Raw genomic sequence first — 25,124 nt, forward strand, 5'->3', positions numbered from 1 at the left:
AAAAAGCAGCAACCAGGTACAAAGCATAAATACTTGCATTCCCCTCATACTTTGTCCCTAGACACAGCAAGGTCTTTTAAGCCATGCAGTTTTCTTAAGCAAAAGTGGTGTAGAGTAGCTCAACCTTCAAAAAACATATTTAGGATTTTATTTAAGAGACTACAAAGATGCACTTTTTTTTCCTTTTTTTTTTTTTTTTAAATAAGGAAAACCACAGCAGATCCTAAGTAATGAAAAAGCAGCTAATAAATACCAGCTATGAAGCACTTTTCTTACTGATGTTTTACTAAGCAGTTCTTATCACACAGTTGTTCTGTGGAAGGACAGTCCTAGAAAAAGGAAAACCACAGCAGGACAGGCTGACCAGAGAATAGAAACACTGCGGGTGCCTTGTTTATTATTTGCATCATTTTGAATCTGGGGAGGAATGAGAAGTTCTGTTTGATGTCAGATGAAAATGGTTCTAAAGGTTGTGACACTACAAGTAAAAGTCTAAATCAGCTCAAAATGTATTAGAGAAAAAGACTGCACCACTAATGTTAATGCAAAGGGTTGAGACCTGCAGACATGTCTAAATACAAATCTTGCATCTGTACTTACAAGTTATAAGACCTCTGCACCATGGAAAGGCCAAAAAGACCTGGGCCATGTCAAAAAAATGTCATTTCTAGTGGTGAATGTTCTCATACAGCTTGGGAGGAGCCAACGAATGGGGTCTGGAGCCGTTCACATTGCAATGTAAGTGTAACCCACTGTATGGCAGAAAGCACCGCCAGTTGATGCCCAAGTCCTTATGAAATGCCCTTGTTTTCCATCCCTCAGAGTAGAAACCAAGCTGCAAACCGTAGAGGCTCGGTTCACAGAGCTGGACTCCAGCTTGCAGAAACTGGCGCAGAAGTTTGAGCTGCAGGCCGAGATGCTGGAGAAGGAGATGAGCCAGGATGCCCCTTGGACGCGGGGGCCGGAGGAGAGGTGAGCACAAGGGAGGGATGGGTCAGCCCTTGTCCTGCACGCGCAGGTGACACTGGTGTGACTGTGGGCGCACTCCAACACGAGGCCGTACAACCCGAACTGATGTATTTACCTTTCCCGGGCGAGATTGCGATTTACTGCAGAAATGGGCAATAGGAGGAAATGTATGTTTCCTTTGATAGCTGTTTCTTTAAAAAAAAAAAAGAACCACAGTCTATGAAATATTTATGTGGTTTAAAAACAGCCATGCTGCTTCCAAGATCCCACGGACATCAAGCCTGTTTGTGTAACTGTCCCACAGTAAGTGAAGGAAAAAAAAAACCAAAACAAAACCAAACATTTCACTGCGATTACTGGCAAATAATGCCAGAAGATTCACATTTTTAGCACCCAGGCTAGGCTCTGTTAACACACGTATTTATAGTCTTCCCATCTGCTGATCACGAGTTCCTGCAGCAGCTCTTGCTTTTTGCACACCCGAGGAAACAGGCTTTAGTCAGGCTCCTTTCGGCAAGATCCACCGGTAATTATTTATGGCTGAAATACTGTTGGGGCAATACAACTGCAGCACCGCGGGGAAGCGGACGCGCGACCTCGGGCCCGCCGCAGGCTCCGGAGGGCTGGCTGAGGCGGAGCAGAGCCGTTAGCCCCGGGGCGGGCCCGCCTTTCCCCGCCTGACGCCTCTCGATCTCTGTTTCCAGGCGGGTTCGCCTCGGAGGAGGAGGAGGAGGAGGAGGAGGAGGAGGAGCGAGAGGCCGGGCCGCGGGAGAAGGCCGAGGCGGGGCGGCCGGGGAGCGCCTCGGCGGCGGCCATTACGGGAGGCCGGGGCCGTGCCTGCCGCCGGGCCTGAGGGCCGCCGCGCCCCCGCCGCGGAGCTGCTGCTCGGTGGGTGCAGACTTCTTGCTTTGACCGCTCCGGGGCCGGGGGTCGCGGGGCTGAGGCGGGGGCGAGGGGCGGCTGCCGGGCCCAGCTTCTTCGCGCCAGGCTCGGCCTCTTCCCGCCAGGCGCGCCCTTAGCGGCGTCCCGCCGTGCCGGGCCCCGGCGGTGGTATCTGGGGCTGCCCCCCCGTCCTGCCCGCTCCTTCTCGGGGTGTCCGCACCTTGGGGGCTTGGTAAGCGTTATTTCGATCGATAAACAAATTGAAATTCGTCCAGAGCAGGTGTACATGGACTTACTAGGTCTTTTCAGCAAACCGCCTGCAAAACTGAGTGTTTCCATGCTTTTTTTTTTTTTGTGTGTGTGTGTGGTTTTGTTTTTTTTTTAAATTAAAGGATTTGTTTTACCCACAAAGGAAGAGCAGAAACAATAAAACCCAACTTAAAGTGTATTTGTCTCCATGTCGAGTTCCTGTGTGACTGAAATGCAGCCTTTCTCTCAGAAGGACCTTCTGTCTCTGTGAGGGTGGCTGTGTTTGAGAAGCTTGTAAGAATTTTCCTAAGTCCCTGTAATTTAAAAACCAGTATTTTGATCCTTTTTTTTTTTCCTGTGTGTGTGTTTTATGTTCCACAGTATTTCTGGGCCAAGTGGAGAAATCCTGTCAGGAGGGTTGGTGGTAGAAAGGCTGGATGATCTCCACCATTTTAAGCTGTACAAGAAGATACTGAAGTGTTGAGTGCATTGGTTAGTTCTTTGCTTATATTAACAAAAAGTATTTTGACTTTTTAGTCTCAGCTTAAGCAAATGAATGAACAAGGAAGAAGCTCCTCCTCTGATGCACAGGGATGTGATATTTCACCTTCAGAACAGGGTGGAACCAAGTCTATACCTGAAGTGGCTTTTGAAGGACACACACCTGCTGAAAAATTGAATGGAAGGTTAAATCTGAATTGACTTCTACTGAATTGACTGAGTGGAAGGTTAAGATAACTGTGGTAACATATCCACCAGATGTGAGCATAACTCATCACTAATCCAGAGTCAATGCTGGAAGAACTCTCCGCTTCTTTCTCCCCTCTCCTTACCACCTCCTTGCTGTTCCTGAAGCTATCCTGTTAAAACTGACAGGAAACTGCGGTAGGAAAACCTGTTAGAGTTTCTGCATGACTTCTGAAAAACCTGCATCTTCCTCTGTAAGCTGAGAATCTCTCGGATCGTGAGCAAAAGTAACTACTGAAGCAGACTTCCTAAATCCACTAATGTTTTCATAAAGTAGCTGTAAAACTGAGCATTTTCTATTTTATTTTATATTAATTATGGGAAGTAAAAATATATATTTCTCTTTTCTTTCAGGTCTTGTCGTTGTACTAGTCTCGTTCCTCTACTTTAAGTCAGTATGTCGAAGAAATCGAAGGCTCCACTTTCCTTGTCTGACTGCCTCTGCCAGATTTGCATGGAGATCTTTGTGGAGCCGGTGACGCTGCCATGCAACCATACCCTCTGTAATTCTTGTTTCCAGCTGACTGTTGAAAAGGCCAGCCTTTGTTGTCCTTTTTGTCGGCGTCGAGTCTCTTCTTGGGCACGATACAATGCCCGCAGAAATACTCTTGTCAACTGGGAACTGTGGGAAAAGATTCAGAAGAATTACCCGAAGGAGTGCGAGCGTAGAATTAACGGACAGGATTTGGAAGAGGAAGGTAAGTTAAACGTTACTTGTCCTGGGATATCTCTGCTTTACCAAAGTAATTACTGTTGGTGGACTTTGGATGTTGTGAAATAAGAACCTGTGCGTAGGCAGACAGCGTTACTGCTAGAAAACGCCGTGTCAGAGCTCGCCTGTGAGAGCAGCTTGTGAAGCAAAGCAGTGGCTGTCTGTGCATTTTTGTTTGTAGTGTAGAGGGTGAGTTACACTGTCTGATGGTTGAAGTGGATAGGTGTTAATGTTTTGCACAAAGCATTGGTATATGGCTGCCTAGCCTGGCAAAGGCAGTAATTAATTACTGGTATGCCTTCAGCTGTAAAATGTCAGTGGAGTATTTGCATGTGTGTGTTTTTCAGTGTCAAGTAAGTGAAATGGTTAAAAGTTTTTCAACTCTTAAATGTTATTAATTAGTTCGGTTAGAAATTCCAGGGCTGCAGTCTATGCAGGATTCTCTGAGCCTAAAATTGTGGTGTCAGAGAAGAGGGAGTGAAATCTGATTAACTCTTTGAAGAAGGATTTTGGGTTTTATTATGTTGTAAGCTCCGTTGAGGGGGGCTAATTGGTAGGTTAGCTCTATGACATGTTGTTCCACTTGCAGTATTATGAAGTCTTTTTAACCAGAAAAAGCGAAAGGCTTAAGTTATACTCAGCATTCGTGTTTGCTTTATCTACAGTGCTTGGAAAACGCTGGCTGTTCTTGCCGCTCTGTAACAGTGCTTTTTTATTTTGTTCCTTGGTAACACAAAGTGGTTTTTTCCATAGCTCTTGATTTAAGTGAAATCATTCCTGTGACAGGGTATGGAAGTGAGCTTTTGTTAAAATCTTTCGTTGTTGACTGTCATGATCTTGCTTTGTTCCTCACTTCTTTTTTTTTTTTTCCTTCCTCTCATTTAGTCTGTGTCCCCCATCCGCAACACCGGCTGAGCAAGCCTGGGGAACTGAGGCAGGAATACGAAGCAGAGATTAGCAAGGTAAGTCTAAAAATATAGTTAAAAGCATAAATGCTTTGTATGTAGTTACTTTAATTGTTTCCACAAACAGCTGTAATCATGCTGAATGAAAAAGAAAGATACATAAAAGGTTCTTGCTGCTGCAAGAGCACACTATTCATTCCTGAAGCACACATTAGTTTTTTATCCTTTGTGGAAGAGGAGAGACTTCCTTATGTTTGACATAAGGCAACATTTCTCAAGTTTTCTTGTGCTGATTGATGTCTATCTCCTATCTCACGCTTTCAGTCAGTCCAGTAACATATGCTGTCTTGTCCCTGAAGTAGGTGTGCTTTGCAGGCTAGGAAGCGCGCAGGGGTGCAGACACAGCAGAATGTCCAGGCAGGTCTCTTGGTTAATGCCTTGCGTTTCCCAAAACTCTGCAGAAGAGTTATTTCAGGGTTGGAGTGTCACTTTTCACTGTCTGCATCCCTGCCCACATATACTCAAATGCCTTTATGTGCATCCTCAGGTGCACATAAAGTATTTTGGACTAGCAAATACAAAAATTTTAAATTGTTTTGGCTTTGGTCTTGTACTTGCCTTCTGGATTTCCCTCCCTAAGTAACATACCACAATTAGATTTAACTTGGGTAATGAACATGCAGCATTTCCTTTCCTATTGCTCACTCCCTGTGTTATCTGTGTTCATTTGAAAATTAGAAAATATTTTTCAGAAATCTTAATGTTTGTCTGAGAATCAAAAGGATCCTTCTTCCTCCAATTCAGACACGGTAGTAGTAGGAATTATAGTTGGAGATTGAGCAAACGCTGTGGTCTACCTGTCGTCCAGCCTTACAATGAATCTTGTGTTTCTCTGTGATCCGTGTATTTGGATATCTTAGTTTTTGCTACTAACATTTTCAAAGATGAGTGAATGAATTTTAACCTTGTGCGCTAGCATGGTTAGTGGTGTAGTCTTACAGAAACCGCAAGCTACGTCGCTGTTATAAAACTGAAGACTCTACACACAGTATCAGTTTGATTCTTACGTCTTTGGGCGGTTGTGTGTAATTAAGTGCTGACTTTGAAGTGTGCAGTGTCTTTGTGAATAGTGGATCGTTCACATTTAAGAATCGTCATCCAAGAGATTCTGCTGTGAAGTGTGGTCCTACAATAGTAACCTTTAAAAAAAATCTTTTTTTTAGGTGGAGGCAGAAAGGCGAGCACATGAACAAGAGGAGAACAAGGCAAGTGAGGAATACATCCAACGGCTTCTAGCAGAAGAGGAGGAGGAAAAGAGATTGGCAGAGGAGAGACGGAGGGAGATGGAGAAACAGCTGAAGCAAGATGAGGAGTTGGCCTGGCAGCTGAGTAACAGTCTGGTGAGTTAAGATCAAGAGGGGCAATAGAAAATGTTGATATAGGGCAAGCATCTTGGACTTTTCAGAGGAAAGTTAAAATGTTGAATAATTTAAATTTATTTTAATTGTAGTTGGAAGCTGTTATTAGCCTCCAGTACTTTAGATCCTTGATTGACTATTATTTTTTGAAGAACCAGTAGGAGGGTGAAATACCCCAAATACTTCTGCCTGTATACTATGAACTTGAGATGCATGCTGGATATTTTAGTTGCACAACATTTTAAAACGTTAGTTTGCTTCTGAATACTTCATTTTCCACATGATTTTAAGAATACTTCTTTGGAAGAAATATAAATTTGTAACCTGTACTGAAAAAAAAAATATATTATGTTTTGGGGTTTTTTGTTGTGTTTATTTTGTTAATTTGTTTTGGAGTTTTGGTTGGTTGGTTGGTTTTTGAAACTGTACTTACTTGAGCAAAACGTCTTGTCTCTTAATGCCAGATCCAGGAAAGTGTATGGAGCATGTTGCTTATTCCGTGTCTATGCATTACTTACAGTTCTAGAATTCTTTTGACAAAAGGAACTAATTCTGCTACAGAAGCAAAGTAGTTCTCTGGTTTTTCTCCCGTTTGTGTTGTGTTTTGTTTTCTATAATGCTATTTTCACTTGTCATCGAAGAATGACTGTTCCAAAGGACACGTGCTGAGCAGTCTTTCACCAGCAGGCAGTCTCTCATCTGAAACATCCCCAGCTAATCTGTGCAAGATGAAGAACAAACCAAACAACTCTGGAGACATCCAGAAGTAAGTAATTCAAGTTTTTCTTCTTTAATTATTGGTCTGTTTCTTGGTATAGTGTCCCTCTGCTCTATTTGCTTCCTTGGAATCCTGTAGTCCAACTTCTCTGGATAATTTGAAGCGAATGTAAACTGTTGAGTGTTAAAACTTCTCCTCATAGGGTGATATGGAGGAGAAGGGAAACACTTGTGTTTCTCTTGTTGTTTCTCTTTGTCGAAATTAACCTACGGATCTTGATTAGTGCAAAAGACTGACAATTCAATTAAAAAAAAAGTTTAAAGGATGTATTTTTTTTCCTTACTCTTTAAGGTATCTGTCTCCGAAGCTTCATCATACGTTGGGATCAGCATCATTCTCTAGAAGAACAGAAGGAGAAAGGAGTGACTCTGACTCTGTGGTAACCAGAGTAATTTTTTAATAAATCTCAGTGTTGGTAATGATGGGTTATTTTCCCCTTGTCTACAGGATTGCCAATCCTATATTCCCGTTGTGCATCGGCACTGGGCGGTTTATCTCGCCCTTCTTGAACTATCTTTGGTGTTCGTGATTCCCCAAAGTTGAAAGGGAAGAAACAGTGCTTGACAGTCCACAGATGCACACCTACAGCTTACTTTGGTAGTTACCTTGCACCTAAATGTCTTCAGCGAGCGCTGGGTTGCAGCCGATAGTGTGTAAAACTAAAACAACGGTTTTGGAGCTCACTGGAGGAGGTTGCGCCCTGATTTTCAGCGTTCCATGTGTCGTGTCAGTCTGATCTTTCCTGTTAGGCTTCAGAAGAAGATGAGCAGGCTAATACCTTGAACAGTTGTTTTGAAGTTAAAAGGAGAATGCTGCAGTTGTGTCCTTTAGCTAGGCTTCTGTAGGTTGTTTCAAATATTTTCATTATTATTAAACAATTTAATGTTTTTTTTAAAAGAGAAGAGTCCAAGTTAGTATCCCGGAGTAGTTATGAGAAGTGCAGCTGGGAGAAGTGAGATTTACATTTGATTCATACCTGTTGGCTTTTGATAAATTTATTTTATTGGTGGTCTCTCCCTTTTCTTCAGGAGACTAATAGCAATGAAGGCAGCAGTTCCGTGTGGCAAGATGAGCAAGAGGAAATGCCAACACTGTCTCCACAGCTGACCGGTGTGGTTAAAGATGCCAGTGCTAAGGATTTGTTTCTGGAATCATGCATGAACTATTTCAGTGCCTCAGCTTCAGGGGAAACCACCGCTGTGAAGCAGGAAAAAACACCGGGACCAAATTGTCTAGGAGATGAAGTTCCAGATGCGCTTGGTGGAATTGCAAAAGGAGAATGGTCTAGAACAGGTCTTCATGGATCCAAAGGAGATCATGATGGAACTGAGTCAGACAGTGGCAATTTAACACATGCAGAAAGCGTAAACCATGAAATCTCTGATGAAACTTGCACCCCTATTCAGTCAGCAACAAATTCTGTGATGTCTGACAGCGAAAGTGTAATGTGTGATGTGAGGGTGGCTAGATGCTCAGATGAGGAGAAACCAGAGAGACTGCAGAACACTAAGGAGACTCCAAAAAGGAAGTTGCTGGAGCCAGCATCTGAAGCAGTGATTGACTTGTGTGTGCTTGATAAAAGGAGAAGAACATTTCCAGGAAGTTTAGAGGACCAAGGGGAGCAGATAAATGATTTTAATTTGCAAATGCAGAAAGCTTTTGAGCAGGAGTTTTATGAAAGGCGTATGCAAGAGGAGCAGGACAGACTTCTGGCTCTGGAGCTACAAAAACAGCTAAACAAGGAGGAAAGGACACTTAATCGACAAAAGGGCTCTCCAGATGAGTACCTTCTTCGTACCAAACCACTTCAGCCTGTAAAAGACTCTCCTGCTAGAAAGGGAAGTTCTAAGACGGCAAAAGACTCCAAGATTCAAAAAAAACAGGCTGAAACAAATCACCGCAAAACTCGGAGAGGTTCTTGCGATGAAAACTGGCAGTCCCCTACCACAGTCCGAATGAAATTGCCCAGCATGAAGGGAGGAAAAGTTTTGAATTGTGTGGTTAATACCAGTGACCCAAATGATATTTGTTCACTCGCTAAGAATAAGCAAAAGACAATCCTTCAGATGTTTAAAAGCTCTGTTGCGGAGTAGATCAACAGAACCACAGACACGTGGTAGAATGAGAATTAAAACCATGGCAATGTTTTCTCCTGTGTTAGGCAAAGCTTCCTGTAAACAGTTGTTGGTTTTGAGGGGGATCACTTCGGGTCACGAAGCTGTGTGTTCTGAGAAGGTTTAATAGCGTACACCCCCAGACTTGAAAAAAATTCAATTTGTCTTTTCTTGACTACAGCTTATTTTCTAGCACTTCCATTTGCATAATTTTGAATGTGAATACTGTTAGTGTTTAAAAACAGAAATAAGTGATGGTCTTATCTTAAAATCAGAATTTGGAGCCTTTTATGGAAAGGATATATATTCCATGGAGGAAAAAAGTGAAAAAATGAGTTTGTGTTTCCAGTTGTCTGCCGACTGCAAGGTTGAAGCTTCACTTGGTGCAGCCACGGTTTTGTTATATGGAAGCATGTTATTGGGATTTAGGCTGTTTGTTGAATTGCATTGTTCGCACGGCAGTTAACGAGTATAACCAGACAGCCAGTCTTGCAGATGTGCTCTTTCCCTCTCGTATACTGACCCCTTTCTTAGATAAAGAGAGGAAAAACAGGTCATGCTCCTGCTGCCGAAGCCAAGGATCTTTCAGAGATGCCAGTAGCATCTCTGAAGGGTTGTGGGCTTGTATTTACCTCTGTTCATAGAGGTAACTTCTGCAGGTCTGACTCTCACTGTCATTAGGAAAAAGATACTTTTGTTTTCTTATTGCTAGTGTTCTGCAACTTTAATCTTGTATGATAATATTACCTATATTTAGTGCTATTTAATTTTCATACTCAAGCTGGTTTGAGTCTGATTAAAACCACAAAATATAAAAAAAAATAGTTTGTCCAGAAGACAGTTGTGATGGAGAAAGTTAAACCAAGATGGGGAAAAGCAACTGAAAATTGGAGTTGTCAGTAGTGATATAGCTATAATTAAAGATTCACTTAACTACCCGGCCTAGCTATAACTGTACCCCAGCAGTTTTAGAGGGGGTACCGAATGCTGTCTTCCAGTTGGGTTTAAAACAGGTATCGTTCAAAAGAGCTACGATTTAGACGTGGGGAAGCTGAGGCCTATAGGAAGTTGAGGCTGGTAAGGAGTTGGCCAGCTGCTGCTCAGCAGAGGAAGTATTCTTGCTAGATTTGTTTTAGCTATTGCTGTTATGAAACCATCTTTTGGCCTTTCTTTGCTTGTAATTAGATACTTTTCCACTGTACATGTTTGAAAGAGAGCAAAGTACCAATCTACCTTGCTGAAGTGTGTGTGCTAGTTGCCAAAGTTTGCAAGTGTTTTAAATGTGGACTTTTTGGGAACCTTATTGATGATCTATAGGCTTTAACTTGGTTCTGGGAAATTTGTAACAAAATACTTCAAAGCCATATCTTCTGATGTTTTAAGTTAAAAACAAAACTAAACTGACATTTTATTATAAGCATGAACAGGACACCAAGCCAAGAATGTGAATTGGTTTTTTCATTTGTGGGTATGTCTCTGTTAATGGTGGATTTCTCATAAATAAATGATCTAAGATGCTTTTAGAGAAAGTTACAGCAGGTGACCAGTTGCAAATCATTAACTTATCCTTTTGCTGCCTCAACCATTGTGCTTGAAGCCTTCCTTCAGTATAAATCTGCTTCTGTTAATCCTTACCTTTGTGCAGGTTGTTTTCTGTGTTATCCAGGCAGTTAAGTGTAATCCTTCATTAATTAAAGTGTTCTTTAAGACAGAAATACTGGTTTTATGCTGGTGACACTCAGCCTTTCCAGTTATAGGCCTGCAAGACGTAAACTGTTTTCAAAACAGATGAGGAGAAAGACTTCATTTTTTAAGTCTCTGTTCAGCCTGATTTTACAGTCACTTTCTGAAGTCTGATGTTTATTTTTAACTTGGTTGAAGGGTGGTCCCTGCTCTGGCATGGAGCTCCACCTTCCCAGATTGCATCTCCCACTGACTGCTGCCCGTTCTCACTCTCCTCTTCCGTTTTATTGTAATTTTGTTGTAACGGGTTGTTTAGGATTTCAGAGCAGGTTGTAAATGTTTTGGAGTGGTGCAGGGCAATTCCTGGCCCCTTCCCACACAGGTCACCCCTGCAGCCGCCTGCTGCGAAACCCTAAAGTTTAGGAAAGAGTCTGAATCTCAGTGTTTTGGGATGCGGTGTGCTCATATCTAAGAAATCTTGCGTATCTTACAAATTCTGACCCTGGTTAGGTGCTGTATGTTGCTCAGATCGGCCATCCTTATACTCCAGTACTGCAGCGCTGGCTTTGGAGTTGCTTCTTGGCCACCTCAGGTCCTGCCTCCTCCCTTGCAGCACCTGCGGCCCCTGCACACGCTTCCGCCTGAAGGCCGAGGCCTGCCGGAGCCCTTGCTTCGCCCTCCAGTCCCGTGGTTAGTGACAGCGGAGGGGCTGAGATGCAGGGGCGAAGCCCTTTGCCAGCGGCCATGGCGATAGAAAACCGGCGGAGGCCGCTGAGGTGGCGGGACGAGCCGTGCTGCCATGGCAACTCCCGCCTCTCCGGGCCGTGGTGGTGACGGGGCGGGGCTGACCGCGTTGCCATAGTGACCCCCGCCTCTCCGGGTAGTCGTGACGACAGGGCGGGGCCGGCCGCGTTGCCATGGCAACTCCGGTTCCGCCCCGCCCGGCCGCCAGCAGAGGAAGGACGAGGGCGGGCGTCGCGCCTGCGCGGAGCGCGCGGCTCGGCGGCGTGCGTGTTGTTGTGCGGCAGCTGCAAGATGGCGGCCCACGGGGGCTCGGCGGCCTCCTCGGCGCTGAAGGGGTTAATCCAGCAGTTCACCGCCATCACGGGTGAGGCACACGGAAGCCGGGGCCCAGCCGAGGCTGTCGCTGCCGCCGTCGCCGCTGCGTGCTTAACGGGCGGCTCCCGTCCGGCCCCCGCCCCGCGTCAGGGGGCGGCCGCCACGGCGGGCCGGGCCGGGCCGGAGGGGGGAGGCCGGGCGTGAGGCGCCGCGCGGGACGAGGCGGAGCGGCGGCGGCGGGCGCGCTCACCTCGTCTCCCGGGAAGCCCTCTCGCCGCCGCCGTGGCCTCCCCGGAGGCGAGAGGCGCTGGCGACGCCCGGGCCTGTCAGCGGGCGCGCTGCGGGGCCCGGCCTGCCGCGGCCGGTGGTGCCCGAGGCCCGGGCCGGGCACCCGCGATGTCACTGCTCCGTGTTTCGTGGGATCACTTTCCGTTTTAGCGGCTCTCGGTTGTGCGGGTGTGTGTCCTCCCTCCTGGCCGTCCGGTCTGCTCTGCCCCGGGAACCGCGTCGTGCTCCTGCAAATAAAGCTGACGGCCAAGAGAGACAGGAGCTGACCCCCGAGTTCGTGTTTAAAAAAAAAAAAAAAAAAATCTCTTAAGATTCGGTGGACTGACTGAGAATTTAGTTGGCTAATAAAAACAGCGAATCGTTTTTAAATTGAAGTTTGTAGCAGGTGACGATGCCTGCTTTAGCTTGTGTACTTTCAGCACTTGACCCACTTCGTGTTTAATCTGCTTCACTATAGTTCTCCCTTGCTTACGGCACTGCGTATCAAACACTGAAGGAGTGGTTAATAAAACATTTTTTGCTTTTTAGTTGATGTAAAGTGAAACTGGTTGTAGTTCGGTTACTCTAACCAGCTCAATTTCAGGTTGTATCCCTCTGCTCAGGCTTGGAGGCACTCGAGTCCTGATCAGGGATGCTGAGGCTGTTTAGCAGGCTGTGAGCATGACGGGAGGGCACCCTGGGAAATTACTGATAGCTCAGCTATCCTTAAAGAAGCCTTTTAGAATAAACCCTCTTGAATAAAAAGAACTGCAGTAAATACGTTTTCATTGTAGTATGTACCCCTGTGTGCCTTCTATTAGCTTTCCCAGTAGACCCTGAGATGTTTGATACAAAAATGAACCAGAACAGGGCGGGTCATACTAGTTGCTGTTCCTAACAGCGTTTTGTGCTTATACAGATGGTTTATGTTCAGCATAAGAGCACCTGTCTTACACTTTCACAAAGGAGAAAAAAAGAACCTGCTGGGCTTAACCCATCCGCTATTAAAGTAGAGTTTTGAAGTTTTGTTTTTCCATCTTAACACAATTTAAGGTTATATCTAAAAGTGTGTTGTTACAGAGCTTGTCTTGCTGATACTGGCCTGATCTGACAGGTGCTCAGGAGCACACACTCTCAGTGGTTTGTGGTAGCAGCTTTCAACTTCGAGTTTTAAGTGTATGAAATCACTCCTGTGTGTGGGGAAAAGGCTGAATGAATACTCTCCAGCAGTTTGTTTCTAGCTTAGGTGACAGTGAGGAATGAGGAGAAGTAGTCCTTGATTGTGTTTCTTTTATCCAGATGGCAGAATTGTGTTTCTTTGGCGCTCTCATCCAGAACAGTATTGCTAAGAAAATGTAGCTCCATCTCTTTGAGATTTGCTGTGAGACTTAACAAATACTTAATGTTTTCTGTTTGCCAACACAAGCACTGTAAAGATTCATATGATGACAGCTTCCTTAGGAGTGATGAAGAGTCAATACAAGCACTTTCTATGTTGGTATTTCTAAATAGCAGAGAGTTGAATATAGTTTTTCTTCTAGTTCTTCTAAATAAATGACTTTGCATGACTTCATGGTGAGGTTGTAGGGTGGTGTGTGTATTCCAGACTATCCAGGTGTTTTTTAGTTGCTACAGCTGACCTTGAAATGAGCTCCTGAACAATGCCAAAGAGCAGTTAGTTTGAGGAACGTGAACTTGATGCTGTCATATAATTTTTTGAACTGTCAGTAGTTTTTGTTTTGCACTTTCTTCACCTTAGTTAAGGCCTTAAAATACAGCTGACAGCCATCCCAGTACGCTTGTTGTGGCAGACTGATGTTTTGGAAAACCAGAGCCCTCACTCAGGTTGGTTCTCTCCATGATTTAATGTAATAGTGTAGGTCATTTAGAACTGATGTATCTTGACAGTTTCAAAGTGTATTCTCTGCTCGAACTAGAGTTTCTGGAGTCTTTCCAGAAAATTTGAGAAATGCCCAGATGTGTTTTGCCCAGACTGATGTTATCTGCGGTTCTGATGCTGGGGAAAGTGTTTTCTTCATTTTGGTGACTTGCAGTGAATCTAGTAGGAATTACTACAGATCCAAAAGCTACTCCCAAACTGGCTCAGCTGCATTTTGCCACTCTTTCTCTCTACCAGCCTTCCCATATGAAAAAAAAATCTTTGACAGTCCACCACCTATAGAGACAGAAGCTGTAGTAAGTAGACATTTAAAGGGTTGGGTGCAGGAGAGCTTCCATCGGAAGTGCTTCTGTTGATGGTGTTGTATTTGAGAAGTCTGGATGTAGGGGCTGACCCTCTGTGAAAGGAGTTACAAGTGATGCTAAGAACTTCTGTTTCATCCTGAGCAGCAAGAAAAAGACTGAATTTAGTTGCGCTTAGGAGAGATTTTAATAAATGTTAGTCATTATACAAATAACTGTGTAGACAAGTACTACTTTCTCTCTCTTGGCTTTTTTTTTTTTTCCTCTCTTGTGTGAACTGAGCTTCTGCTGGTTTGTTTTTTGCCTTTTAGTGCAATCTGTAAAATGGAGTATCTTCCATCTCTACGTATCTGTTACAAGTGGGTAGGAAACTCTAGCAGGTGATTTAGTATTCTCCCTGTTAAAATGTTAAGTCAGATTTTCATTTTTTTTTTTGTGTATGCCTACTAGTGTTTGGAAAATTGTACCAGGAAAAGGTCTGACCTCTAGAAAAAAAGAAAAACCATGGTAAAACCCTTCAGATGGCTTCAACTAAGTTTTCTCTCGATGAAAGGAAGAAGTCTGGCTGTCCTGTACGTGGGCATTCCCTTCCCCTGTGAGATATGTATGTTTATCTCATTTCATAGTTGTACATTAGAGATAAATGGCAACTAATGAACTGTTCTTTCTAATTATTAATGCTTTGAGAGAGAAAGCTTGCTGATTAGCTGTTCCTAGCGCTTCCGATCAAAATACTTTCTTAATAATGCTTTAAATTTTCTTTGGCGTTACAGGTGCCAGTGAAAGTGTGGGAAAGCACATGCTTGAAGCATGCAACAACAATCTGGAGATGGCTGTCACCATGTTTCTGGATGGTGGAGGCATAGCAGAGGAGCCTAGCACCAGTTCTGCAGGAGTGTCTGCTGTTCGACCACACACTGAGTATGTACCCGAAGAACGTGTCTGTATAAATGAGTAGTCTGTCTTAAGAATTTAATAGTGTAAGGCAGAACCAATGAGACAATTGTCACGTCTAACCTGCTATCAACTCACTGTAATATGTGCTTCTTTAATGATCTTGTTAAATTGATTGCTCCAGTATTGTTCTGGCTAAGTTCTTGTTACCTAAGTTGGTATGTAGACCAGCATAAGTTAGTCTCTCTTGCATGTACCTCTGAAGTTGTCTGTAGCTTACACATACCATTTTTTGAAAGCAGAGCTCAAGATGTTAAATTGGAGATGCAGTAGTAAGAGATTCTTACTTTAAAATTGTTCCAGTCATCTTGCTTTACATTAATTTGGCAGTTAGAGAGTTTGGTGGTTTTGGTTCTTATAAATGTAGTGACCTTAGTCCAGTTTGTAAGGGTTTGATTGTGTTATTTTAAGTGTACCCAGCTTTGGCACTGGAAAGGCTAGATCATGTACGCTAGTGTGCAGAGAAATAGTAGATAGTGTGCCACTATAAAGTCTGCACGAGTGTCTTACACATCAGATGCCAATAAAAGAGTTGTTCCACTTGAGTGTGGTAGAGTCTTGCAGTGCTGACTGTTAGTTTGTCTGCTTGGGAGAAATTGAATGTTTTGAGTGGAAGCTAATTGGTATAAGTCACATTAATTAAATGTTCTAAATTAAACCTAGCCATGCTTTCGTCTTTATGAAAGTCTCCCACTTTAGGAAAAAGACAACTAACTTTTAGAGAAAATTCTTGCCACTCATACTTCTGAAGCACATATATAAATGTAAACAGCTATTTAGTACTTACCTTCATAATTGGTGTCAAGTGCCATCCTGCTTGAGCCTTTGACGGGTAATGAAGTTAAAATTCTGTATCTATAGGTGTTAAAGTTCTTTCTAGGCAGCTTCTGGCACATCAGTGACTTAAGATTCAAGTTTTTATTGGAATACTTTTTTATACTTGACACCATCTAGGTGCTGCTCAGCTTAGTGTTACTTCTAGAAGGAGAGAACAATAAATATGCAGATACAAAACGGAGAATAAATAACTTCATAACAGCAAAGATGTTGTTAATAACAAGGTTAGCGCATCTTGCTGATGTGATGAGTTACTTTTTGAAACCTGTGTGGTCAAGAGCCACATAGTTTGCACAGTTTACAACTACAAAGAGTTCTTCAAAGGAAGATAATTTTTTTTTTTCCCCCTCTGTGTAGATAACCAGGGGAAGGAGGGTGGCAAGCAGATTAATTAACAGCCTTTGCTAAGTTTGAAGAAACTTTTCCAAGATTTAAGACAGTTATTGAAGAAGAAAAAAATGTTTGAATAGTAGATTGACAAAGCCTGGGATCTGTGTAATCTTTTGTCAAGACTTAGAAAGGTCATCCATGCCAGATCTTAACGCAGAGTGTACTAAGTCTTGCTTCAGTGCCATAGGTGGGGATGGATGATCTCTTGAGGTGCCTGTTGACCCCATATCTCTTGACTTTGTGCAACGGTGCAGGAGCATGCTTGGCTAGTTCAAGTTGCAGGAGCCTTTGGAGCACAATCGGGTGTGGTCTATATACTACTTCTAATATTATAATCTCTCTGATTTTTTTTTTTCTTCCCCCTCTTTGATAGGGATGAAGTACGAGCTCCAATTCCTCAAAAACAAGAAATTTTAGTAGAGCCTGAGCCCTTGTTTGGAGGTAGGTTTGTGTTCTTATTTTGGTTTGGTTTTTTTTTTTTGTTTTCTTTACCCTGATGTAGGCTAAGTGACAAAACAAAAACAGAACTTGCCAAATATGAAGAAAACACTGCATGTATTCTTATTGTTTGTTTGATTTTTTTTTTTTCCTTCTGCAACTCTACTGCCATGTAACATGATTGCATACTTGGAAATACACCCGTGTTATTGAAAACCTCGCACATTAGAGGTGCTACATTCCCAGTGGTATCAATTTGCTAATTCCAGTTTCATGAGACTTTGTGCAGCAACAGCCAATTAGCTATGATAAGTATACATCTGCATTCTAGGGGCTTAGAACCATGTGATACTGCTGTTAAACTGTTCAAGAGGGTGGGACAAAAGCTTGAGCTTTGACTGGTGAGTGAAAATGAAGAGGACAAATGCATGCTTCTCAGGGAGATGATGGATTAGAAAGAAGGGCTAAACTGTATTGTTACTCATCATTTTCTCCCTTTCTCAATTTGAAATTTAATTTGCTCTTTAAACTGCACCGTGCAGCTTGTTTTCTTGTTTGTTTTCTGAAGCTGTGTATCACTTTTGCTTTTGCAACATTTTTTTGCTCTAAGGAAGCAAGTGATGGAAGTGCTATTTTCTTTCAGGTGCTTGTCTAAAACACTGTTTAGTACTCAAGTAATACGCTAATGTTCTGAATCTTAAAACCTCAGTCTCAAACCTCTGCTGTAGTGGTTCTTTTACAGCAGCACAGGCGTGGAACTTCTGTAGCAGGACTGGGTTAACTGGTGCATTATCCTCTCCTTCTGTATAGTGTCCATATCTGTATGGAGATCTAAGGCACTCTCTTTTTAGACTTTATTCCTCTAGCCTTCTGAGGCAGTGTCGTCCTCCTGTTGACAGGAACAAGAACTATATATCATTATTTGTGCCCTTGGTGTGTCAGAAGGTGAAAGATGCTGCTAATGGTTTGTCCTGGTTTCGGCTGGGATGGAGCTAGTTTTCTTCCCAGTAGATGCTGTTTTGGAATTAGTATGGGATTTGGTATGTGAAGAATGTTGATAATACACTGAACTTATCAGTTGTTGCTAAGAGATCAAGGACTTCCTCAGCTTCCTGCGTTTCGCTAATGTGCAGGTGCAAGAAGCTAGAAGAGATAAAACCAGTACAGGTGATGCAGACTGGCCAAAGGAAGTATTCCATACCATACGCACCATACTCAGTATGTAAGAGGGGTTGGCCAGTGAGCAGCTCTCTTTCTCTCGGGATTATTCTGAGATTGCTATTGGTTCTGTTACGCGATCACTGCTTGGCATGGGCTGTATCAGTCGTCAGGTCATCAAGTAGTGAGAAATTATGCATTTGTTTATTATTATTATCATCATCATCATCATATTTTCCTTTGCTATCCTAGCAAATGATCTTTATCTCAACCCATGAGTTTTCCTTTCTTTCTGATTCTTTCCCCAGTCCCCCTGGGGAGGGTGAGTGAGCAGCTGGATGGTACTAGGTTGCTGACTGGGGTTAAACCACAACAGGATGCAAAACCAGAAAGGTCTCTAAAATTAAGTTTTAGAGGTACTTGCTTTGTGACCTGTGCATAGGTCATGCTTTTTCACAGTAAATGGATTTTTCTTACTACAGTTTTCTGATAGATATATGCTGTATTTGTGTTACTTTGTTTAATTTGTTCTGTCTTGTAACAATTACACTTTGGAAGTTCTATCTTAAAATTGTTCTGCTTTCAGTTAATAGTAATGCAGATGAATAGTTGGAGTAAGTCTTGGCAGGCAGTTCTGTTTTGCATCCCAAGTGCAGCAGTTGTGCTGTACCATAGGACTTCAGTGGTACTTTTAGATGCTATTCCAGTTATCTGCCTGGGCCACTGTCTCTGCCCAGCTGCACATCAGCTCTTCTGAAGGTTTCCTTGCAGATAGTGAGACTGCATCCAATGGAAGAGCATGGCTGTTGCCAGTCCAGCCGAGAAGCTGGGACAGGATCCAGATAAAAGATTGGAAAAGAGTAGAAATGCTTTGTGGAAAAAATGAATGTGGTTACTAATAAATAAAATATTATCCCAAAATTATGTTCTTCAAAAATATTATTTTAAGTTTTTAATCTGCTTGAAGATCTTTTGTAAAAATCTTGACCGGAATCGTGACATGTTGATACTGTGACAGCACAGCCACTACGTACTGATGGGGCTTTGGAGTGCTTGGTGAGCCCATCAGAAGGGGATAACTTTAACCGTTTGTGTATTGTTTATAGATGTTTTGTTTCTGGGGTAAGGTTTGCTGGAGGTAGGATGTGTTAGGAAATGTTTCTGACAGACTACCGATTTCCGTCCTCCTCCAGCCCTTCCTAATGACCTTACTCCCACATCATGGATGTTTTGGGTTCTTAGTCTGTTGTCCTACACATGTGATGGAAAGTTCTAATATGTAATTATTTTGATAGTGTACTTTGGAAATAATTATTGAAATATCTTTTTCTTTTTTAAAAAAGCTCCTAAAAGACGCAGACCTGCACGCTCAATATTTGATGGCTTTCGGGATTTTCAAACAGAAACCAGTAAGTGTCTACAGATCAGTAAGCGAGAGGTTCTTTTTTTTTTTTTTTTTATGCAAGTAAGATTGAAAAATAGAAAAATAGTTTCTGTTGTAGGCTATGACAGCTTTCAGTAATTAAATGGTTTTAAAATTGCCTATGGTATAGCAATTTTTTTTTTCAATAACGTTGTTAAGTTTTTCATTGTTGTAGTTGCTGACACATCTCTTCCACATTTGTGGTCCAGTTAAGGCTGTTAGTTTATTTTTCTGGGGTGGCTGAAGGAAAAGTACTGATTAATAGACACATGATGCTTCTTCCTTGGCCACACACAAGGTTCTTATGAATTTAATTGTCGTTTACCACTGTCTATCTATTCATATACAGAATCTCCAAATGACAAAGCATTGGCTGTTATTTAAGCCATTAAGTTTCACAGAATATGACTCTTTGACAGCAGGACACCAGATGTTTCACAGCTGAGTCAGAGTTGTGTAGTTATTGCTGATGTTGCAGGAGTGTTCAGGAGGTCTAACCATGGACCAGGTTCCCACATAGTTAGGTGCTCTTGGATGCCAAACTGAAAATAAGTGTTCGTAATTACATTCTTTCCCCTGATGGGTTTGGTCGGGTTTTTCCAGTAATAATGGACTTATCGAGTACTGAAGCCACTGGCAGCTGTGTAAATGAAAATACACCATTTACAGGATCATCATAGCCTTAAATTTTTTCTCATCATCTCCGCTTTGTTATAAGACATTTAGAGATGCACGATATTTAAAACCATTTAGGGGCTTATGATGAAACTTTATCATGCTTTTTGGTAGAACTTCATAGATGAATATCACTACCTGGCTATCTCTGAAAAAGCGTCCCTGGCCATGGAAGTCAGGATTATTTCCATGTTCCTAGGCCTGCTCCACCAGGATGCTTTTTTTCCTGTGTGGAGATGCAGTGTCTGCTCAAAAATTGTTTGTATGCTGTGCCCATTAACAACTCTTTTCACTGCTGGGAAGTGTTTGGTCATGGGATATTGAGTAAAAGTTAAGATGCTACAATCTAGCTCAGTTTCCCATTTGAAGAGCATCACTGGGGACAAATTGCAGCTTTTTTGTTTGTTTGGTTTTGTTCGTTTGTTTTCAAATACTGGCATATGACCACCTCTGCTGATACTTAAATTTATTAAGATGTTTTTTAGAAGTGAAATAAATGTGCAGTGCTTGGGATAGCTAGGGTGAGTGGGGTTCACCTTACATAGCAGCTAACCTTATTCAGCGTGGTCTAACTTTGTGACTCTCGTGCCGCAGTTTTGTGTAGGAGTGTATAGCCTATAATAAATCCTTCTTGTGAGTATTTTGTCTAATTCAGCTTCCTTTCCTCTTGGGGCTGTGCAGTTCGACAAGAACAGGAACTACGAAATGGAGGGGCAGTAGATAAGAAACTCACTACTCTAGCAGACCTCTTCAGGCCTCCCATTGATCTGATGCACAAAGGGAGCTTTGAAACGGTAAGTTTTGAAATTTTGGTGCAGTTCCTTATGTGATGATGGTGTACAGTGAGGGAGCTTTGTGTTAGGCTGCTAGCATGTTGGATGATCATTGTTGGATGATCAGAAAGTTACAAAGGCCCATATAGTGATAAATATTCGATGGACTTAGTCTGGAATTGTTGGTGACTTGTTGAAGGACTTAACTAATGATGGTAGACCACACTGTTTATGTTTCAGTGTCAGTGTGGCAAGTCACACTTGGTGAAAGACTTCAGTGCTGCAAACAGTGCTGGAGATCTGACTCCATGAGCTGAACAAAAATATTATTTACATTCTTTTGACATTTGCCTCTACTGCCACGCAAAAATACTAGAGCACTGCTGGAGAATTTTTGGAGAAGTGCTGCGTGCCTCTATTGAGCCTCCAGCTCTCATCCTGTTGCCCTCATCTCTCTTTTTATGCTTCTCAGATCACCAGGGATCAGTTGGCTTGTCACTAATTCCAGTGTTCTGATGGTGCCCTCTGTATGTTTAATCTTCTGACAAAATTCCAGGTTTGAAAGGATGCTGATGGAGAATAGCTGTGTCTGCCTCAGCGAGTAATTTGGTGCCATGGAAGCAGATGAGCAGACTCAAGTAGTTGGGGCTGTGGCATCCCTGCCTTGGGTTTACTTCAAACAAAGTTGTGTCAGGTCCTCCAGCTGATGATACCTGCTGGGCCTGTGATTCAGAGCTGTTTGTGAACCAAGCGAACATGTGGCTGAAGGCAAGAGTAAAGGGAATTCACGTGAAAACAGCCAGCGAATGTACACAGTCAGCGAGTGCACTCTGACCTCTGCTGTAGAATTTGAGATGTGTGCTAGTCTTTTCTTGTGCCTTAGCACAAGACCTTAGCAGTGTTGATTGTGGCATCCACCACAGTCAAAAGTAGTTTCAGAAGATGAAATAACTGATTTGGTTGTCCTAAAGTCTCTGCATTCTTTTTCAGTCTTGTAAATTAGAAAGAAAAAAAAAGGGAGGGGGCAGTTTGTATATACACACCTGGCCCTGTTCTTTGCAGTAACTTAAACATGTACACTTTCTGGTATTGGTATTCACCTTCTTGTGTTCTTGTACAGTTCCTTGTCCCGTGGGATACCCTTCATTTCAAACTGATGCTCTTCAACTTCATTGCGATAAAAATCTTAAGCTTCTCAATTTGTTGACCATTACCCCTTCCATTTTACCTTTTTGCCTGTAGACTGCTGTTCTGCTTCAGCTTGCAACAATGTTGGGCCTCCTGAAAATCCAGTAACCAGTCTGTCAAAATTTAATGTCCAGCAGGCTGCTATTAGCTTCTTCCTTCTCTGTATGCTTAGATAAACATACATAAACTGTATAGTAAATCAGAGATGTTTATCGCATTCCAAAGTACCAAAGACTAAATACTGTCATTTTGATGCTCTTGTAGTTTAGTGTTAATCTGATTGGAGTTTTCTTCTTATTATTGGTGTGTGATGTGTTCTAACCTCTGGACAGGTGTTCAAGAAGAGTCTGCCAGTGTTGTGCTGCATACGTTTATCATAGAATCGTGTAGGATTTATGACTTTATTCAATCTTGGCAAGAGTGGTGCTTTCTGGTCTTACTAAGGTTTTCATGTATCTTTGCTTAATCTTTTCTTGCTCCTCTTCAGGTACTCTTAAGGTTGATTTTGATGGTAGGTAGATTTAGTTATTTTGTTCTCTTTGGTTTTTGCCAAGAAACTTGATTTTTCTTCAATTACAAAGAAACTTTTTTATCAGTAAGGTGCCAGAAGTTGCCATTTCATTTAACTCAGTAATACAAGCTTTTAAGAGTAGATGAGAGTTGACTTTCACTGAAGAGAAATTTTCAAGTGTTGAATGACTTTTTTTTTTCAGTTTGCCATCTGTTAAAAAGTAATGTGTGCTTCATGTACAGAACAACTTACGATTACTATACCTGTACAGTTAATTGTATTATTAAATTAATTACACCATAGAAATGTGGTGAAAAAGATTTGATACAGAAAATCTGTACAAGACTTCATTTTGATCCTGCAGGCTTTTTGAACACGACTGCTGAGCCTGTAACGGTTAGTTACCTAGTGGCTGGTGGAATGGGGCTATATAAACCAGAGGCAAATGAGTGATGGGCCAGAGAGATGTTAACCTGAATTGCCTTTTTGTCCTATTAGAAAATTTCAGAGAAACTTCCAGAGCTTAAATACACAGTATCACTAAAAGTCTATGTTTGAGTGCTGTTGCATGGTTATATGATTAGGCTTGTAAGAGTCAGTTAAGATTGCACAAGGGACTTTTAACTGTCATTTCCTGACTGTAATATTGGGCTTTAATGTGTATTATGATACAGAGTTATCTCCTTAATGTAGAATCTACTAGGAATAAATCACTGGAGTATAATAAATAAATAAATCGCACACCAAACATTGGTTGTAAAGAACAGCATAGTTTTGTTCTAATCTCAAAGACTGCTTTCAAGAATTGCAGGTGTTCTTTTATTCATGCGTATTATGTGAGCTATGTTTACATTTCTTGTTTAGGGAGGAGATAGTTCTGGTGCCTGCAGTTCTGTGCTTAGCACTGATTAGGATTTCAGTACTTCTGTGAAGTATCTGTATGTAATGTTGCAGAGTTTCAAGTCTATCTGTATGAAGTTTCCTCATTTGACAAGTTAAACCTTTTCTTGCTGCTCCCTGCTTTACAACTGATACTGAAGTTTTTCTTTGTGTGTAGCAAGCAGCAATAGTTTGGAAGCTAATCTAGTCATTGTACTCAAATAGCGCAGTTATGTTTGGGTACTGGTCCTAGACTGGCCGCTTGCATAAGCATGGCCTGCAGATGCACCTTTGGCACAGGAATGACTGGCTGCTGAGAGGATATATGCCCTGGTCCGGGCAAGAAGTGTAAGTGTAGCACAGATAGGATATTTCTTGTTAGATAATCTTGTGCTTTGACTTTCTGTCACCTGTTGTCTTCCAAACTGAATCACACTTGATTAGCAGATGTCTGTAAGGTCATGAGATGCTGGGTCCGCTTCCTTGTTTCTCTCTGCTGACTTAAAGGAGCAGTGCTTTTCAACAAAGCTGAGCAAGGAAGAACCGCCACAACATTTATAAACCATACATGGTTCAGAAAAGTCAAATGAGATGAAAACTTGTTATTTTTAGTAGTGCAAGAGCTAGAGGTTATCCAGTGAGATCCAGTTCTGAGTGTAAAACAAGACTTCTTTCACATACTGTCCAGTCAGGGTGCTGGTTTGTTGCTATAACTGGTCTTAGTGGTGAAAAATGTGAATGAGTAGAAAGGGTAAAGGTAAACTTAGGGCAGATTGGTTTTGTATTGTATTTTTGTGTTTGGCCCTGTATCTGAGATTCACTCCCTCTGCGTTTGAAATTCCCTACTCTGGTGATTGCTGAAAGCTGGGACAGAGATGCTTGCAAGGAGTGGTTATTGTGTACTTACCCTATCTGTGTGCTCTTTAAGTGCCTGGCGCTGGCCTTTATACCTTGAAGGAGGAGGAGAAATGGGGGCTCTAAAGCCATGTGACATAGCTTTTGAGATATGTAAAACAGCTTTTGAACTTTCCCTTCTTCTTTTGTCACTGCCATGACCTGCCCATGTAATCTCCAAACACACAGCATTTCTTACCCTGCCTCCTCCTCTGCACTCTTTTCCTTCCACCCCCTCAGAAAAACCTCAGTAACTGTGTAAGAGCAGAGTTGTGTGTGTGTGAGGTGGTAGCAATGTAGCTGTGTCCTTTGTTAAATGTTAAATGTGAAGCTTATTTTTAGAAGGAAGTTAAAAGTAGTTGCAAAAGCTGTACCTGCTCTACAAGTGAAAACTCGTATTTGCAAATGTTCTGTGTGGAATTTCCTGCTTGCATCCTTTTGAGGATCTTAGCTGCTCGGAGGAGAGGTAGAGCCGGGTTTTCAGTGATACTGAAAAATATGCAAAGTAGGTGTAGAAGAGTGAGATGCACTTTCTAACTTCCTCGTTATGTATTTTTGAGTTTGTTCTTTTAATCCAACATGGATTACATAGGAATGCAATCCAATGGACTCAAATAACGTAAGGATTTTTGTTCCCTTTAAACTTGGGCAGTACCTCTAGACCTCATCTTAAACTAGTTTCTTAGAATTAGTTCTCAAAATCCACAGTTAGCTTAAAACAAGTCTTTTAAATAAAAGCATAATGACTATATTTTAAGACCCTTACCAGTTACTTAGGTATCACCTGCCCTGCTTTTCTCTCCTGGTGAGCAAATACTGGATTCTGACACTGTAATACTAGTGGTAAGTAGTTAGTGTGAGTCTCTCGTGAGAACAGGAGGACTGTGCCATGCTTCTACATTCCTTTTTTTTTTTCCTTTAAGCAAAATAAAAATTGGCTCTGCAGGTCGCTTGACCATGCGGATTAATTTTGTAGGCTGAGATTCTTCACTTTATGAAGTGAAGAATGAAAGACCTGC

General features: G+C 42.2%; 2 protein-coding genes across 8 annotated transcripts in view; both read left to right on the forward strand.

Annotated features, from left to right (window-relative positions):
- The first annotated feature begins 1,700 nt into the window (after positions 1-1,700).
- On the forward strand, positions 1,701-10,408 carry RNF168 (ring finger protein 168). Of its 6 annotated transcripts, none has more exons than XM_086754870.1 (8): positions 1,701-2,083; positions 2,482-2,592; positions 3,202-3,545; positions 4,445-4,521; positions 5,688-5,864; positions 6,524-6,648; positions 6,952-7,039; positions 7,689-10,408. In XM_086754870.1, exons 3-8 carry the CDS (start codon positions 3,245-3,247, stop codon positions 8,751-8,753), a joined length of 1,833 nt encoding a protein of 610 aa, XP_086610996.1. In that variant the 5' UTR covers positions 1,701-2,083; positions 2,482-2,592; positions 3,202-3,244; the 3' UTR covers positions 8,754-10,408. The 6 variants fall into 6 exon arrangements, with proteins under 6 accessions (XP_086610996.1, XP_086610998.1, XP_086611000.1 ...); XM_086754872.1 differs by lacking the exon at positions 2,482-2,592 and adding an exon at positions 2,638-2,861; XM_086754874.1 differs by lacking the exon at positions 2,482-2,592 and adding an exon at positions 2,638-2,786.
- A 1,036-nt stretch (positions 10,409-11,444) lies between these two features.
- UBXN7 (UBX domain protein 7) overlaps positions 11,445-25,124 on the forward strand; it is a 29,302-nt gene continuing 15,622 nt past the window's right edge. Inside the window, exons 1-6 of one of the 2 annotated variants that reach the window (XM_086754393.1) lie at positions 11,488-11,565; positions 14,436-14,589; positions 14,759-14,906; positions 16,540-16,607; positions 19,106-19,171; positions 20,542-20,654. In XM_086754393.1, the coding sequence (XP_086610519.1) occupies positions 14,490-14,589; positions 14,759-14,906; positions 16,540-16,607; positions 19,106-19,171; positions 20,542-20,654 (495 nt within the window). In that variant the 5' untranslated portion in view covers positions 11,488-11,565; positions 14,436-14,489. Of the gene's footprint in view, positions 11,566-14,435; positions 14,590-14,758; positions 14,907-16,539; positions 16,608-19,105; positions 19,172-20,541; positions 20,655-25,124 lie in introns of both variants that reach the window. The other variant, XM_086754394.1, reaches the window with a different exon arrangement.

The sequence above is a fragment of the Chlamydotis macqueenii genome, chromosome 9 (genome assembly GCF_036417535.1).
Source record: "Chlamydotis macqueenii isolate bChlMac1 chromosome 9, bChlMac1.mat, whole genome shotgun sequence".
Classification (NCBI taxonomy): Eukaryota; Metazoa; Chordata; class Aves; order Otidiformes; family Otididae; genus Chlamydotis; species Chlamydotis macqueenii.

Excerpts from the sequence above, each read along its gene's own strand:
- RNF168 (XM_086754870.1), top strand. The coding sequence starts at position 3,245 with ATGTCGAAGAAATCGAAGGCTCCACTTTCCTTGTCTGACTGCCTCTGC. Across the intron at positions 3,546-4,444 it reads ACAGGATTTGGAAGAGGAAG|TCTGTGTCCCCCATCCGCAA; the intron begins GTAAGTTAAACG and ends CCTCTCATTTAG. Across the intron at positions 7,040-7,688 it reads GGAGTGACTCTGACTCTGTG|GAGACTAATAGCAATGAAGG; the intron begins GTAACCAGAGTA and ends CCTTTTCTTCAG.